Genomic DNA, 14,167 nt, shown 5'->3' on the forward strand with positions numbered 1-14,167 from the left:
ACCTGATTGATTTTGTTAATACACAAAGTATTAAACCGTCACGGTGAATCTGTTTAGAATACCTAAGTTCCTATCCTTGATTAATTCTAGGTGTTTAGAATTTCAAGTCCAAGATGTCTTAAAATATTCCCCCAAATTCGTGAATAAAGATTTACTGACCTTGTCTTGTAGACTGGGAAAAGCAATGTCGGTAGGATTCCGTCACTGTCTCTGTCACCCGTATATATATACCGGCCTGTTATGGAACCCCAATGTCAGGGGACAGGTCTTTAATTTACGGGTCAAMGACCCGCCCGTGCACGGTTTTCGGCGTGTTACCTTCGGATGACAGGGACAGGTATTGGAATCCGTCTCGAAGGACCAAATTGTTATGAGAATTTTGTTATCGATGTTCATAAACTTCAATTAATCTACTCAGTCTGCAACCCAGAGTTTGTAAGATTCTGGTTGAATGAAACAGATAAGAGTCCCAGCTTACAATAGTCAAAATGTTTATTCACGGGAACGTTCCAACATCAAAAATGCAAACCCAGTCTTTATAACACACACTGTAGCGCCACAACACAAACAAGTTAAAATCTTAAGCTACGCCTTGCTCAGACAGTCGGTGTTTTTCCATTACACAGATACATTGTTTAATCTGCAACATGTTTCATAATTTTCTGCAAGCCTAACAGTTTCTCCCCTCCACGGGTGGAGACAGAATGTCCTGTAAGGAACACAGAGGTACAGCTTGTCTGTCGATAGCTCCTCTTATCATTTGTTTCACACTTGCACCATGCTTACATACTAAAAACGAACAAAAGGTCCTTGTTCTAATTCTGACTAAAACTACACACATCATCAGATTATAGTTTTATGATTCTAATACATTTCATACAATTATATGGTTTCAAAGTGGAATTATTTAATCATTATCTTTAAACATATAAATTATTTTATCAATAGCCCAGGCTGTGGAAACGTACCGATCTACATGGGAGTTGCTAAAAGGGGACAAGGAGGACCGGAAGGACTCTGCCAAGACCGTTCCCCGATTAACCCCGAGACGTCCGCCACCAAAACCAAAACATCCAAACCCGCTCCGGACGTGGGAGAAGTCATCCCCCACACAGCAGGGTCGGTGCTATAAATGCCCGTCTCCGGACCATTATGCCCCACAATGTCCCAGAAAGGACGAGGCCATGGCCACTGAGTCCTCGCTGCCCGTCCCCACACAGCCCTGTCCGAGAGGGCAGGATCGCCCCTGTTGGTTAGCAGAAACAGCCCCAGCCCCAGAGATTCCAGTTCGAATAGAAGGATGAGACGTGGTAGCCATTCCCGACTCCGGAAGTATGGTTCCGTTAGTGGAGGAGCAGATGGTGACCACAGCAATACTGCTACCAGACAAAGTAGCCGTGTCCTGTATCCATGGAGACACCCACTATTATCCCATCGTGAGTCTGTCCATTCTCCCCCTGAATGGAAGGTGTACAGTCAGGGCCGGGAAAGTACCCCAGCTGAAGGTGCCATTATTGATCAGTAGAGACTGTCCCCTATACAAGGAGCTTGGCAGACGACTTGTACGCACCGTACAAAGGGGATCAGGTCTCTCTATCACATGCCAAAGTCCGGGCCACCGTAAGGGGGCAGGAAAGCAGAGAAAGAAAAATACAAGTCCAAGCCCGAGGAAACGTAGCCTCGTCCTCTGGAGCAGAGGAAGACATACAAACCCAACGCCTCCAACAGCTATTCCAGGAAACCTCAGATGAAGACACCTGCGAAGTGTTATACATGACGGAGGAAGGAAGGAGCAACCAGAGGCTACGGGATATATTTGAAGCCCCGTCAGAGGAGGGAACCTGGAAGGGATTCTCCTGGGCACCCCCGACGGAGATGGGAAACAAACTCCACACCCCTTTACCGAGGTCGACCTACTCCAAGAATTAAAGGGACAGTTCAGCACCGTTCAGCATAGAGACCCAGACCTACGGGATGCCATGAGGAAGGTGAAGGTGATCGATGGGAGAAATATCGACGGATCAAGTGAGAGCCCTCTCTTCCCTACTATGCAATCAGGCGGGGCCTCTTGTATTGGGTCGTGCAACGAAGGGGGGAAAACAGGAATTACTAATGGTGCCTAGACCATACAGGGATACTGTCCTACAGCTAGCCCATTCCCACGTCCTAGGAGGAAACCTGGCACGGGACAAAAACGATCGACAGAATCATGCAGAGGTTCTATTGGCGTGTCACCCAAGATGTGGCCAGGTATTGTAGGACGTGTGATCAATGTCAGCGTATGGCCCCACGGCCACACCTGTGATTCCTCTTCCATTATAGAGACCCCCTTCGAACGCATAGCTATGAACCTCGTGGTACCTCTCCCGAAAATGCCAGAGGACACGAATACATCCTGGTTGTCGTAGATTATGCTACCAAATTCCCTGAGGCCATACCCCTTCGCAACATGTCGTCAAAGGGAATCGCCAAGGAATTGTTCATGCTGTTCTCCCAAGGGGGGCCTTCCCAAGACGATCCTAACCGACCAGGGAACCCCATTCATGTCCCGGTTGATGAAGGACCTGTGTTGGTTATACCAGGTTCAACAGATACATACAAGCATATTCCACCCACAGACAGACAGTTAGTGCGAACGCCTGAACAAAACGATTAAAAGCATGTTGAGAAGAGTGGTGACCAGAGCGGGAAAAACTGGGACATGCTTCTGCTCCACTTAATGTTTGCCCTGCGAGAAGTACCCCAGGCGTCCACAGGGTTTCCCCCGTTCTAATTGCTGTACGGCAGACCATGTCGAGGGATCCTCGACTTAGCCAAACTTAGCCCATTCCGGTCGACGATAGAACATGTTACCCCTGATGCGGGACCGCCTGTTGGCAGTCTGGCCCATGGTAAAGGAGCATATGGAGAAGGCTACGATAAGTCAGCAACACCCAGGGAGAGAAAGTTACGGATACTCGTGCCCACGGCCAAACACTGCTTGCTGACACAGTGGAGGGGGCCCTACGAGGTAAAGGAAAGGATCTCACTGGTCAATTACCGCATCAAGCAACCTGACAGGAGGAAGAAGGTCCAACTCTATCATATCAACCTGCTGAACAAGTACCATGGAAGAGAGGGTGTGTCTTTGATGGCAGTGGAGGACAAGGAAAAAGAGGAGGCCCCACTACAGGTGCGCTATTGCCAAACTCTCCTGCCGGAGCAGTCGAGATGGCTAGACAAGCTGATTATGCAATTCGGCAGGGTATTCTCTCCCTTCCCAGGGCAAACATATCCACACCGAACCCGGCAAGAAGGTGCATATCCGGCCTTACAGGAGGCACGCCGAGTCAACGCAAAGAACGAGGTAAGGGAGATGCTGAGGATGAGGGTGATCGAGCCATCTATGAGTGAGTGGTCCAGTAACATAGTCCTTGTCCCCAAACCCGATGGTAGTATGAGGTTCTGCAATGACATTAGCGGCGTAAACGCCATCTCTACGTTTGACGCGTGTCCCACGCCCCGCGTGGATGACCTCTTGGAGCGCTTGGGAAAGGCCAAGTTCATCACCACCCTGGAACTGACGAAGGGATATTGGCAAGTGCCGGTAGCTCCGGAGGACCGCCCAAAGACTGCCTTCGCCACACTGGAGGGGCATTTTCAGTATGTGAGGATGCCCTTTGGACTGCATGTGGCTGCGGCGACTTTCCAACGCCTCATGGATAACATTCTACGGCCCCATCAAGAGTACTCAGCGGCGTACATAGACGATGTGGTCATCCACAGTGAGGACTGGGATAACCACCCCCTGCGACTGCGGTGCTCGTGAGCCTGGAGACTACAGGGCTGACAGCCTATCCAAAAAAATGCTGCCTGGGTCTGTCCGAAGCGGAATAACTGGGATACACTGTGGGGAATGGAAAAATACGCCCACAGGCAGAAAAGACCAGGGCAATTCGGGACTGGCCTCGGCCCCAGACGAAGTGGGACGTCCGAGCCTTCTTGGGGATAACGGGATATTATTGCAGTTTCATCCCAGGATATGCAACCATTGCCACCCCCCTCATAAACCTCATTAAGAAAAACCTGCCAAACTGTGTAGCGTGGAAGGATGAGACGGAAGACGCCTTCCAGTTGCTAAAAGATAGCCTGTGCTCTGATCCCGTTCTGCAGGCTACTGACTTCTCCCAAGACTTCACTGTGAAGATAGACGCTCAGGGTGAAGGCGAAGCAGAGAGGCCTATTCTCTTCATAAGTAGAAAGCTCTGTGATCGGGAATGGAGATATGCTACCGTAGAGAAAGAGGCCCTAGCCATTAAGTGGGCCCTCGAGTATCTCCGATACTACCTACTCGGGCGTAGTTTCACCCTCGTTACTGACCATGCTCCCCTCACGTGGATGGCCGGTAAGAGAAACAATAACAACAGAATAGCCAAATGGTTTCTTGCATTACAGCCGTAATTATGTTATAGTTAAAAGTTGTGTTCCTTGTTCCTGTAAAGAAGAAGACTTCTGTTTTCCTTGTGAGATCATCCTTGATTGTGTGGGATTGTTTGAGAAGAAAGAAAGACATCAATAGAGAACTTTGTTCAATTTAAGAAAACCTGCTCCCGACTTGTTTATTCCACCTTTCCGCTTTAGAACAGCCTCAAAGTACTTGGACTGCTCACACCATAAACAAACATTGGTAGTGGAATGACCTTACTGAAGAGCTCAGTGCCTTTCAATGTGGCACCGTCACAGGATGCCACCTTTCCAACAAGTCAGTTTGTCAAATTTCTGCCCTGCTATAGCTGCCCTGGTCAACTGTAAATGCTGTTATTTTGAAGTGGAAACGTCTAGTAGGAACAATGGCTCAGCCGCGAAGTGGTAGGCCGCACAAGTTCACAGAACTGGACCGCTGAAGCGCGTAGCGTGTAAAAATCGTCAGTAGCAACACTCACTATCCAGTTCCAAGCTGCCTCTGGAAGCAACGTCAGCACAAGAACTGTTCGGGAGCTTCATGAAATGGGTGTCTATGGCCGAGCAGCCGCACACAAGCCTAAGATCACCATGCGCAATGCCAAAGGTTGGCTGGAATGGTGTAAAGCTGCCGCCATTGGACTCTGGAGCAGAGGAAACGTATTCTCTGGAGTGATGAATCACGCTTCACAATCTGGCAGTCCAACTTCACCATCTGGCAGTCCGACCGACAAATCTGGGTTTGGCAGATGCCACGAGAACACTACTTGCCCGAATCCATAGTGCCAACTGTAAAGTTCGGCTGTTTTTCATGGTTCGGGCTAGGACCCTTAATTCCAGTGAAGGGAAATCTTAACGCTACAGCATGCAATGCCATTCTAGACGATTCTGTGCGTCCAAGTTTGTGGCAACAGTTTGGGGAAGGCCCTTTCCTGTTTCAGCATGACAACGCCCCTGTGCACAAAGCGAGGTCCATACACAAATGGTTTGTTGAGATCGGTGTGGAAGAACTTGACTGGCCTGCACAGAGCCCTGACCTCAACCTCATCTTACACCTTTGGGATGAATTGGAACGCCGACTGCGAGCCAGGCCTAATTGCCCAACATCAGTGCCCGATCTCTCTAATTATTTTGTGGTTGAATGGAAGGAAGTCCCTGCAGCAATGTTCCAACATGTAGTGGAAAGCCTTCCCAGAAGAGTGGAGGCTGTTATAGCAGCAAAGGCGATACCAATATTAATGCCCATGATTTTGGAATGAGATGTTCGACGAGCAGGTGTCCACATACTTTTGGTCATGTCAGCTAAAGAATGGTTCCCAGATATCCCCTGTGTAAAACTCAAGCCACACTGCTACGATTTCTCTCCTTTGTGGACACTCCTATGTCTGGTAAGGTTAGTCAGGAAGGAGAAGCTCTTGTGACATAGTTTGCACTTGAAGGGCCTCTCCTTGGTGTGAACGGTCTGGTGCTTCTTCACATAGGTCGCCTCAGTAAAGCGCTTCCCACACGTGGGGCAGGCGTACGGCTTGTCTGCGTCTGTCCTAAAGCTCAGCCTCCCAATGACACCAGAGGAGGTAGAAGCAGGAGCCACCGCCCTCAGGTGGTTAGTCTTTGAGCTCCCTCCTTGACCTCTTGTCATTGTTTGGGTGTTGTTGGGATTGTGTGCTGTGTTATAAGCAAGGTACATCTCGTGGTGAACGCCCATCCTTACCCTGTCTGTATTGGTGGGGTAACCATGAGGTAACTGAGGAAGGCTAGACCCAGGTCCAGGACTTCTATGAACCCAGTCACCAGGCATTAGACGAGACCCTGAAGAAGACAGACTTCCTGAAAGACAACCCCCAGGGGGGTCGCCCACCACCCTCTGTGAAGGCTGAAGCCCAGGGTGACCTGCTTTGTTCATCATGGATACTGTGGTGTTTGTATCATAGGAACAGGAGGGTATGTCTCTATCAGCCCCAGGTCCTGCTTCATCCCTGAACTGAGACTGTGAAGAGAAGGGTCTGGGCTGCAGACTGGATCCCTGATTGGAGCCTCTGTCTCTCTGATGACCACCAGGACTGAGGGTGTTCAGTCCCCCTGTCCACTGGTTGTGTTCTGTGTAGTGGTGGAGTCTCTTTCCTTCATGGTTGGGTCCTGGTTCCGACTTGGGAAGGAAGCGTGACAGCTCCTGATCCACTATCCTGATCTGAGGCCAAGGTTTGTGTCCAGCCGCCTCAGAGGTCCAGTCTCTCCCGCCAGTAACACCTGATATCTGCAGGTCTTCATGGACTGCAGACTGCAAACACAAATTGTACAGAAGAGCATATTTAGGTTTATATAAGAAACAATTTGCTGTACACACGTGCTCAGCTCAAATGTCATGTTTAGCAACAGAGGCCAGAACAAATGGATGCATTTCGCCGGCAGCCTTCATCAGCGGCACCCGCAGAACTTTTGTCACTATGAACATTTGAGCTGAGCACACCCATTTTTCTTTCTATGATTAGAAAACATTAACCATCAGAACAAGCTCCCCAAGGAGCGAAAAGATGCATAAACGAATCTTTGGACATTTGATTTGGAATGTACTACAGCCCATCAACAAGAAATTATCAATGCTAGAAGTTGTGTGCAAATGGACAGTGTTTCCTCCGACACATTGGTGCGGCTGGCTTCCGGGTTAAGTGAGCAGTGTGTCAAGAAGCAGTTCGGCTTGGCAGGGTTGTGTTTCGGTGGACGCATGGCTCTCGACCTTCGCCTCTCCCGAGTCTGTAGGAGAGTTGCAGCGATGGGACAAGACTAACTACCAATTGGAAATCACGAAATTGGGGAGAATAAGCGGTAAATGTACAATAACAAAAATGTGTGCACAAATATCTCAGTGACCTAGCAGCCAGTCTGGAATTCAGCCAGCTCCAAATAAAATACCTGATCAAAGACAAGCTACAGCTCAAAGGTAATGTCAAAACATTCACAACTACTGTTAATTCATTATCGAGTGACAAAATGCTCAAATAAATATTATTTCTCTAGAGTTTAAGACTGGGGGGTTATTATTGTTCTAAGATGGTCATACCGTGGATTATTTAGCTATTTGATTTTGAAATTGTAGGTCTAAAAATAGATATACAGTACCAGTCAAGTTTGGACACACCTATTCATTCAAAGGTTTTTATTTCATTTTTTGCTATTTTCTACATTGTAAAATAATAGTGAAGACAGCAAAACTATGAAATAACACATATGGAATCATGTAGTAACGAAAAAAGTGTTAAACAAATCAAAAAATATATATATATTTGAGATTCTTCAAAGTAGCCACCCTTTGCCTTGTATCGCTGCAGAATGCTGTGGTAGCCATGCTTGTTTTAGACTGCCTTGAATTCTAAACAAATCACAGACAGTGTCACCAGCAAAGCACCCCCACACCATCACACCTCCACCGTTTCACGGTGGGAACCACACATGCGGAGATCATCCGTTCACCTACTCTGCATCTCACAAAGACACAGCGGTTGGAACCAAAAATCTCTAATTTGGACTCATCAGACCAAAGGACAGATTTCCACCGGTCTAATTTCCATTGATCGTGTTTCTTGGCCCAAGCATGTCTCTTCTTCTTATTGGTGTCCTTTAGTAGTGGTTTCTTTGCAGCAATTTGACCATGAAGGCCTGATTCATGCAGTCTCCTCTGAACAGTTGATGTTGAGATGTGACTGTTACTTGAACTCTGTAAAGCATTTACTTGGGCTGCAATTTCTGAGGCTGGTAACTCTAATGAACTTATCCTCTGCAGCAGAGAACTCTGGGTCTTCCATTACTGTGGCGGTCCTCATGAATCAATTTCATCATATAGCTTGATGGTTTTTGCGACTGCACTTGAAACTTTCAAAGTTCTTAATTCTCCAGATTGACTGACCTTCATGTCCTAAAGTAATGATGGACTGTTGTTTCTCTTTGCTTATTTGAGCTGTTCTTGCCATAATATGGACTTGGTCTTTTACCAAATAGGGCTATCTTCTGTATACCACCCCTACCTTGTCACAACACAACTGATTGGCTCAAACGCATTCAGAAGGAAATTAATTCCACAAATTAACTTTTAACAAGGCACACCTGTTAATTGAAATGCATTCCAGGTGACTACCTCATGAAGCTGGTTGAGAGAATGCCAAGAGTGTGCAAAGCTGTCATCAAGGCAAAGGGTGGCTACTTTGAAGAATCTCAAATATAAAATATATTTAGATTTGTTTAACACTTTTTTCGTTACTACATGATTCCATATGTGTTATTTCATAGTTTTGATGTCTTCACTATTATTCTACAATGTAGAAAATTTGATCAAATATAGACTTTGGCCTTTAGTACCAAATCCCATGAAAACGCATTGAATAACACATTCATAAATGGACTAAATAAATAAAAAGGAATAAGGTTTTGAAGTGTCTGTCCTAAATCTAGGAGATATAAGAAAGCTCAGGAAATATTTGTGCTTTTCTTTTACACATATTTAACCCCTTTTTTGTGGTAGACACAAAACTACCTCCATACTTCCGTTAATTTTTAAAAACTGGTTCCAGTTACATTCAGACGAGTCCCGTGACACTTGTGGGGATCGTAGAGCAAAACGGATCGTTTTCGTGAAAGTCTCATCTTTCCATATTCGCTTTGTAGGCCAAACCGTTCAGACGCTACAGCCGTTTTCATGAGGTCTCATGGTCTGACAAACACCACTGTAGCTTGGCCACCTTCCACCGCAGATACGGATGTGATGGATTGAGACGCAGCCTATGCCACAAAACAGATATCTCTAGCTTAAACTGAAAGATTTTGATGGGATTTTTAAGTGTTACTTATTGGTGTATCAATAGACTCTAGGGGGATTTATTAGACCTACAGTCCCATTCGATGAGAGAGAATCTGGTTTTCACAGGTTTTTCTGAGAATAATGATGGAAATTCTTAGGAAAATATGTTATACAAATAAAACTATATATCCTAGCAGATGAGGTATTGAAAATTGCCCCATCGTGGCCAAATTCGGTCATTGAAGAAAAAGAAAAAGTAGCAGTTAAATCCAAGGGTAGACTATTACAAAGTACAAACTTTGGACTTAATGACCAGTTTCCTAAAGAAAGAAATAACAGGTGGAAAATATCCTACCCAATGCTTAAATATGCACTATGAAGCACTGGTTGCTAAAATTCGAATAGTTTGCCTAATTTCAGTTCATGTGACAAAACAAGAAATCAGTGTAGAGAATCATTGTACTATCTAAACCAATGTGAAATATCTTTTCAACTGTCTGAAGCTGTTGCACAAAACCGAAAGTAAAAGATGCAAAAACTAAACTTAAGAAATTCGCACATAGAACAGATCTACCGCTTCTTAGACTTGCTTTCAATGAGATTGACAGATCTATAATGCACATTTCTATATGAATTTGATTGGGTCGCCCAAAATATTACATATTGCAGCTTTAAGGAAGATAGACTTGGCTTGGTGCTTATATTGTTGTTGACAAGCTCTATATTAACAGCATGCTATACTGAGATGAAAAGGATACACCTTAGCTTTCTATGTGAATTTGGTCGGGGCACCCAAAAAGTTACATATAGCAGCTTAACAGAAATACAAATAGCATCCTGTGAGGGGTTGATCGCTGACGATGAACTAGTAATGGCAATTAACTCATTCCAAACGGGTAAATCTCCTGGCTTTGACGGTATACCAATTGAGGTGTACAGGGTATTTTTACAGAAAACTAAGAACCTTTGCTCACCTGCTTACATTTTTCATTTGAACAGGGGGAATGATCAACATCCCAAAGAGAGGGACTGATTACATTACTATTGAAGCAGGAAGCAAATGGACATTATATAAGCCCTGTGCAGCTCAAACTGAAGACCCCTCACTTTGTGCTGTGAGACCCATATTGTATCAAGATGTTTAGCACTTAGAATGAAGAAAGTAATAAGCAAAGTGAGCAATCTGGCTTTATTTAGGGTTGCTACATAGGTGTCAATATTGCTACATAGGTGTAAACTATTGAACATTGTGAAATAGAAGAAAAGACAGGTGCAGATTTTGAGGAGGCTTTTGATCGTCGTTTATTCAATGATTTAGAGTATTATATCAGAAACCGGTGAGTAAAGTAGTGAATATTGGGTATTTATTTATTTAGAGGGGTCCGACAAGGGGATCCAGTTTCGCCTTATTTATTCTTATTGGCTATCGAGATTCTGGTCATCCCAATCAGGAACAATTCCAATATATACTGAACAAAAATATAAACACAACATGTAAAGTGTTGGTCCCATGTTGAGCTGAAATAAAAGATCACCGAAATGTTCCATACACACGAAAATACTATTTCTCTCTAGTGAGTATTTTTCCTTTGCCAGGATAATCCATCCACCAGACAGTTGTGGCATATCAAGAAGCTGATTAAACAGCATGATCATTACACAGGTGCACCTTGTGCTGGGGACAATAAAAGGCCACTCTAAAATGTGCAGTTTTGTCACACATTACAATGCCACAGGTTTCTCAAGTTTTGAAGGATTGTGCAATTGGCATGCTGACAGCAGGAATGTCCACCAGAGCTGTTTCTAGAGAATCTAATGTTCATTTCTCTACCATAAGCCACCTCCAAGGTCTGTTTAGAGAATTTGACAGTACAGGATCTCCACATCTGTCTTCTTTACCTGCGGGATCACCTAAGACCAGCCACCCAGACAGCTGATGAAACTGAGGAGTATTTCTGTCTGTAATAAAGCCCTTTTGTGGGGAAAAACGAATTCTGATTGGCTGCGCCTGGCTCCCCAGTAGGTGGGCCTATGCCCTCCCAGGCCCACCCATGGCTGTGCCCCTGCCCAGTCATGTGAAATCCATAGATTAGGGCTTAATGAATTTATTTTAATTGACTGATGTTCTTATATGAAGTGTAGCTAAGTAAAATCATGAAGTTGTTGCGTTTATTTTTGTTCAGTATAGTAGGTCTGTGTATCAGTGGTATTGCAACCAAAATGTCCTTATATGCAGATGATACAGCATTTGCCTTTCAGCCTCAACAATCATCACTAGATGCTCTTATTGAAGATTTGAATGACTTTTCTAATTTATCGGCTCTGAAACCAAATTATGAGAAATACACCTTTTTGAGAGTGGGTTCCTTAAGAAAGTCCAACTATCTTTTGCCCTGTTGTGTACCAATGAAGTGGAGCAATGGCCCAGTGGACATGCTTGGCATCCACACTCCAAAAGAATGAAGGATCTTGTAAAGGAGAACTTAGATGTGAAACTAGCCAAGATTGACAAAATACTATTGCTGTGGAAAGGTAAAGCTTTGTCTTTATATGGCAGAGTGACCTTGAAAAACACCTTCATTTCCTCTGTTTATCTACAGTGCCTTCAGAAAGGCACACCCCTTTACAGCCTGAATTTTGTGTCACTGGACTACACACATTACCCTTTAATGTCAAAGTGGAATTATGTTTTTAGAAATGTTTACAAATTAATAAAAAATAAAAACCTGAAATGTCTTGAGTCAATACAGTGGCAAGAAAAAGTATGTGAACCCTTTGGAATTACCTGGATTTCTGCATAAATTGGTTATCAAATTTAATCTGATCTTCATCTAAGTCACAACATCAGACAAATATAGGGTGCTTAAACTAATAACACACAAATTATTGTATTTTTCTTGACTATATTGAATACATCATTTAAACAATCACAGTGTAGGTTGGAAAAAGTATGTGAATAGGCTAATGACTTCTCCAAAAGCTAAATTAAGTCAGGAGTCAGCTAACCTGGAGTCCAATCAGTGAGACGAGATTGGAGATGTTGGTTAGAGCTTTGCCCTATAAAATAATAAGCTATACACCCAGTCACTACAAAGATACAGGTGTTCTTCCTAACTCAGTTGCCGGAGAAGAAGGAAACTGTTCAGGATTTATCAGGATAAAAAGGCAAAGTCCTAGAGGAAAACCTGGTTCAGTTTGCTTTTCACCAGACACTGGGAGATGATTTCACCTTTTAGCAGGACAATAGCCTAAAACACAAGGCCAAATCTACACTGGAGTTGCTTATCAATGAAGATAATGAATGTTCAGTGTGCAATAATAGTGTTTACCATACTTGTTGAATGACTACCTCATCTCTGTACCCCACACATACAATTATATGTAAGGTCCCTCAGTTGAGCTGTGAATTTCAAACAAACACTGATTCAACCACAAAGACCACAGAGGCTTTACAATGCCTCGCAAATAAGGGCACCTATTGGTAGATGGGTAAATTTTTTAAAAAGCAGACATTGAATATCCCTTTGGACATGGTGAAGTTATTAATTAAACTTTGGATGGTGTATCAATACACCGTCACTACAAAGACACAGGCATCCTTCCTAACTCAGTTGCCGGAGAGGAAGGAAACCGCTCCATGAGGCCAATGGTGGCCAATTTCACCATGAGGCCAATGGTGACTTTAAAACAATTACAAAGTTTAATGACTGTGAGAGGAGAAAACTGAGGATGGATCAACAACATTGTAGTTTCTCCACAATGCTAACCTAAATGACAGAGTGAAAAGAATGAAGCCTGTACATAATAAATATATTCCAAAACATGTTGCAATAAGGCACTAAAGTAAAACAGCAAAACATGTGGCAAAGAAATTTACTTTATATACTGAATACTAAGTGTTATGTTTGAGGCAAATCCAACACAACACATCACTGAGTAGCAGTCTTCTGGTGGTGGCTGCATCATGTTATGGGTATGCTTGTCATCGGCAAGGGACTTTTTTTTAGGTTAAAAAGAAACGGAATAAAGCTAAGCACAGGAAAATCCTAGAGGAAAACCTGGTTCAGTCTGCATTCCAACACACTGGGATACAAATTCAGCTTTCAGCAGGACAATAACCTAAAACACAAGGCCAAATACACACTGGAGTTGCTTACCGAGATGACATTGAATGTTCCTGAGTGGCCTAGTTACAGTTTTGACTTAAATCAGCTAGAAAATATATAGCAAGACTTCAAAATGGCTGTCTAGCTATGATCAACAACCAACTTGATTTTTTTTTTTTAAACAATGTGCAAATATTATACAATGCAGGTGTGCAAAACTCTTAAAGAACTCTTAAAGTCCTTTTCTAGTTTAAGGTAATTGCTTCTTTGCTTTTGTGTGTCCACCACACCGAGGTAGTGGACTGAAGAGGGTGGGGTGGTCTGGGGGAGATGTTGCGGGTAGTCTGAGGGACCATGAACCTTTAGCTCCCACTTCCCTATTGTGGGATGGTTATTTGTAACATCTGTCAATGATATTACATGCCTATGATTGAAACAAATACAAGGAAAGAAAAAAACCCAAAAGAAAAAGGACGGCTCCTTGAAAAAAATAATATATATATTTAGAATAATAAATAGTTGTATAATAAAAAATAGTTTAGTTCCCCCAAATGTGGGAAGGTGGAGGTGGGTAAAACATTTATTTTTTAAATTAAGTCTAGTCCATCTCTAACACTGTGATTCAAGTACCTAACAATATGAAGCCATTGGAGTTAATAATTTAAAAAAAAAATCCATATGTGTTGATTCAAGAATGAAGTATAATGTTTTGGTCAGACTGAGATAAAGGAAACTCAGTCCCTAAAATGATACAAAAATAACCAAGTCAGTCAGCACAGAGTCAATTTTGAATTTAATTTCAACAAAATGGTCATACACTCACATAACATGA

The 14,167-nt window shown here is 43.7% G+C and overlaps 2 protein-coding genes across 4 annotated transcripts in view; one reads left to right on the forward strand and one right to left on the reverse strand.

Moving 5' to 3' along the window:
* Positions 1-14,167, forward strand: part of LOC112067942 (uncharacterized) — a 539,689-nt gene that overhangs the window by 56,679 nt on the left and 468,843 nt on the right. The window lies entirely within an intron of this gene.
* Positions 247-14,167, reverse strand: part of LOC111958407 (uncharacterized) — a 28,896-nt gene continuing 14,975 nt past the window's right edge. The window contains exon 7 of the mRNA XM_023979663.3: positions 247-6,718. Within this exon, the coding sequence (XP_023835431.3) occupies positions 5,792-6,718 (927 nt within the window). The 3' untranslated portion in view covers positions 247-5,791. The remainder of the gene's footprint in view (positions 6,719-14,167) is intronic.

This window comes from Salvelinus sp. IW2-2015, linkage group LG34 (assembly GCF_002910315.2).
Source record: "Salvelinus sp. IW2-2015 linkage group LG34, ASM291031v2, whole genome shotgun sequence".
Lineage (NCBI taxonomy): Eukaryota > Metazoa > Chordata > Actinopteri > Salmoniformes > Salmonidae > Salvelinus > Salvelinus sp. IW2-2015.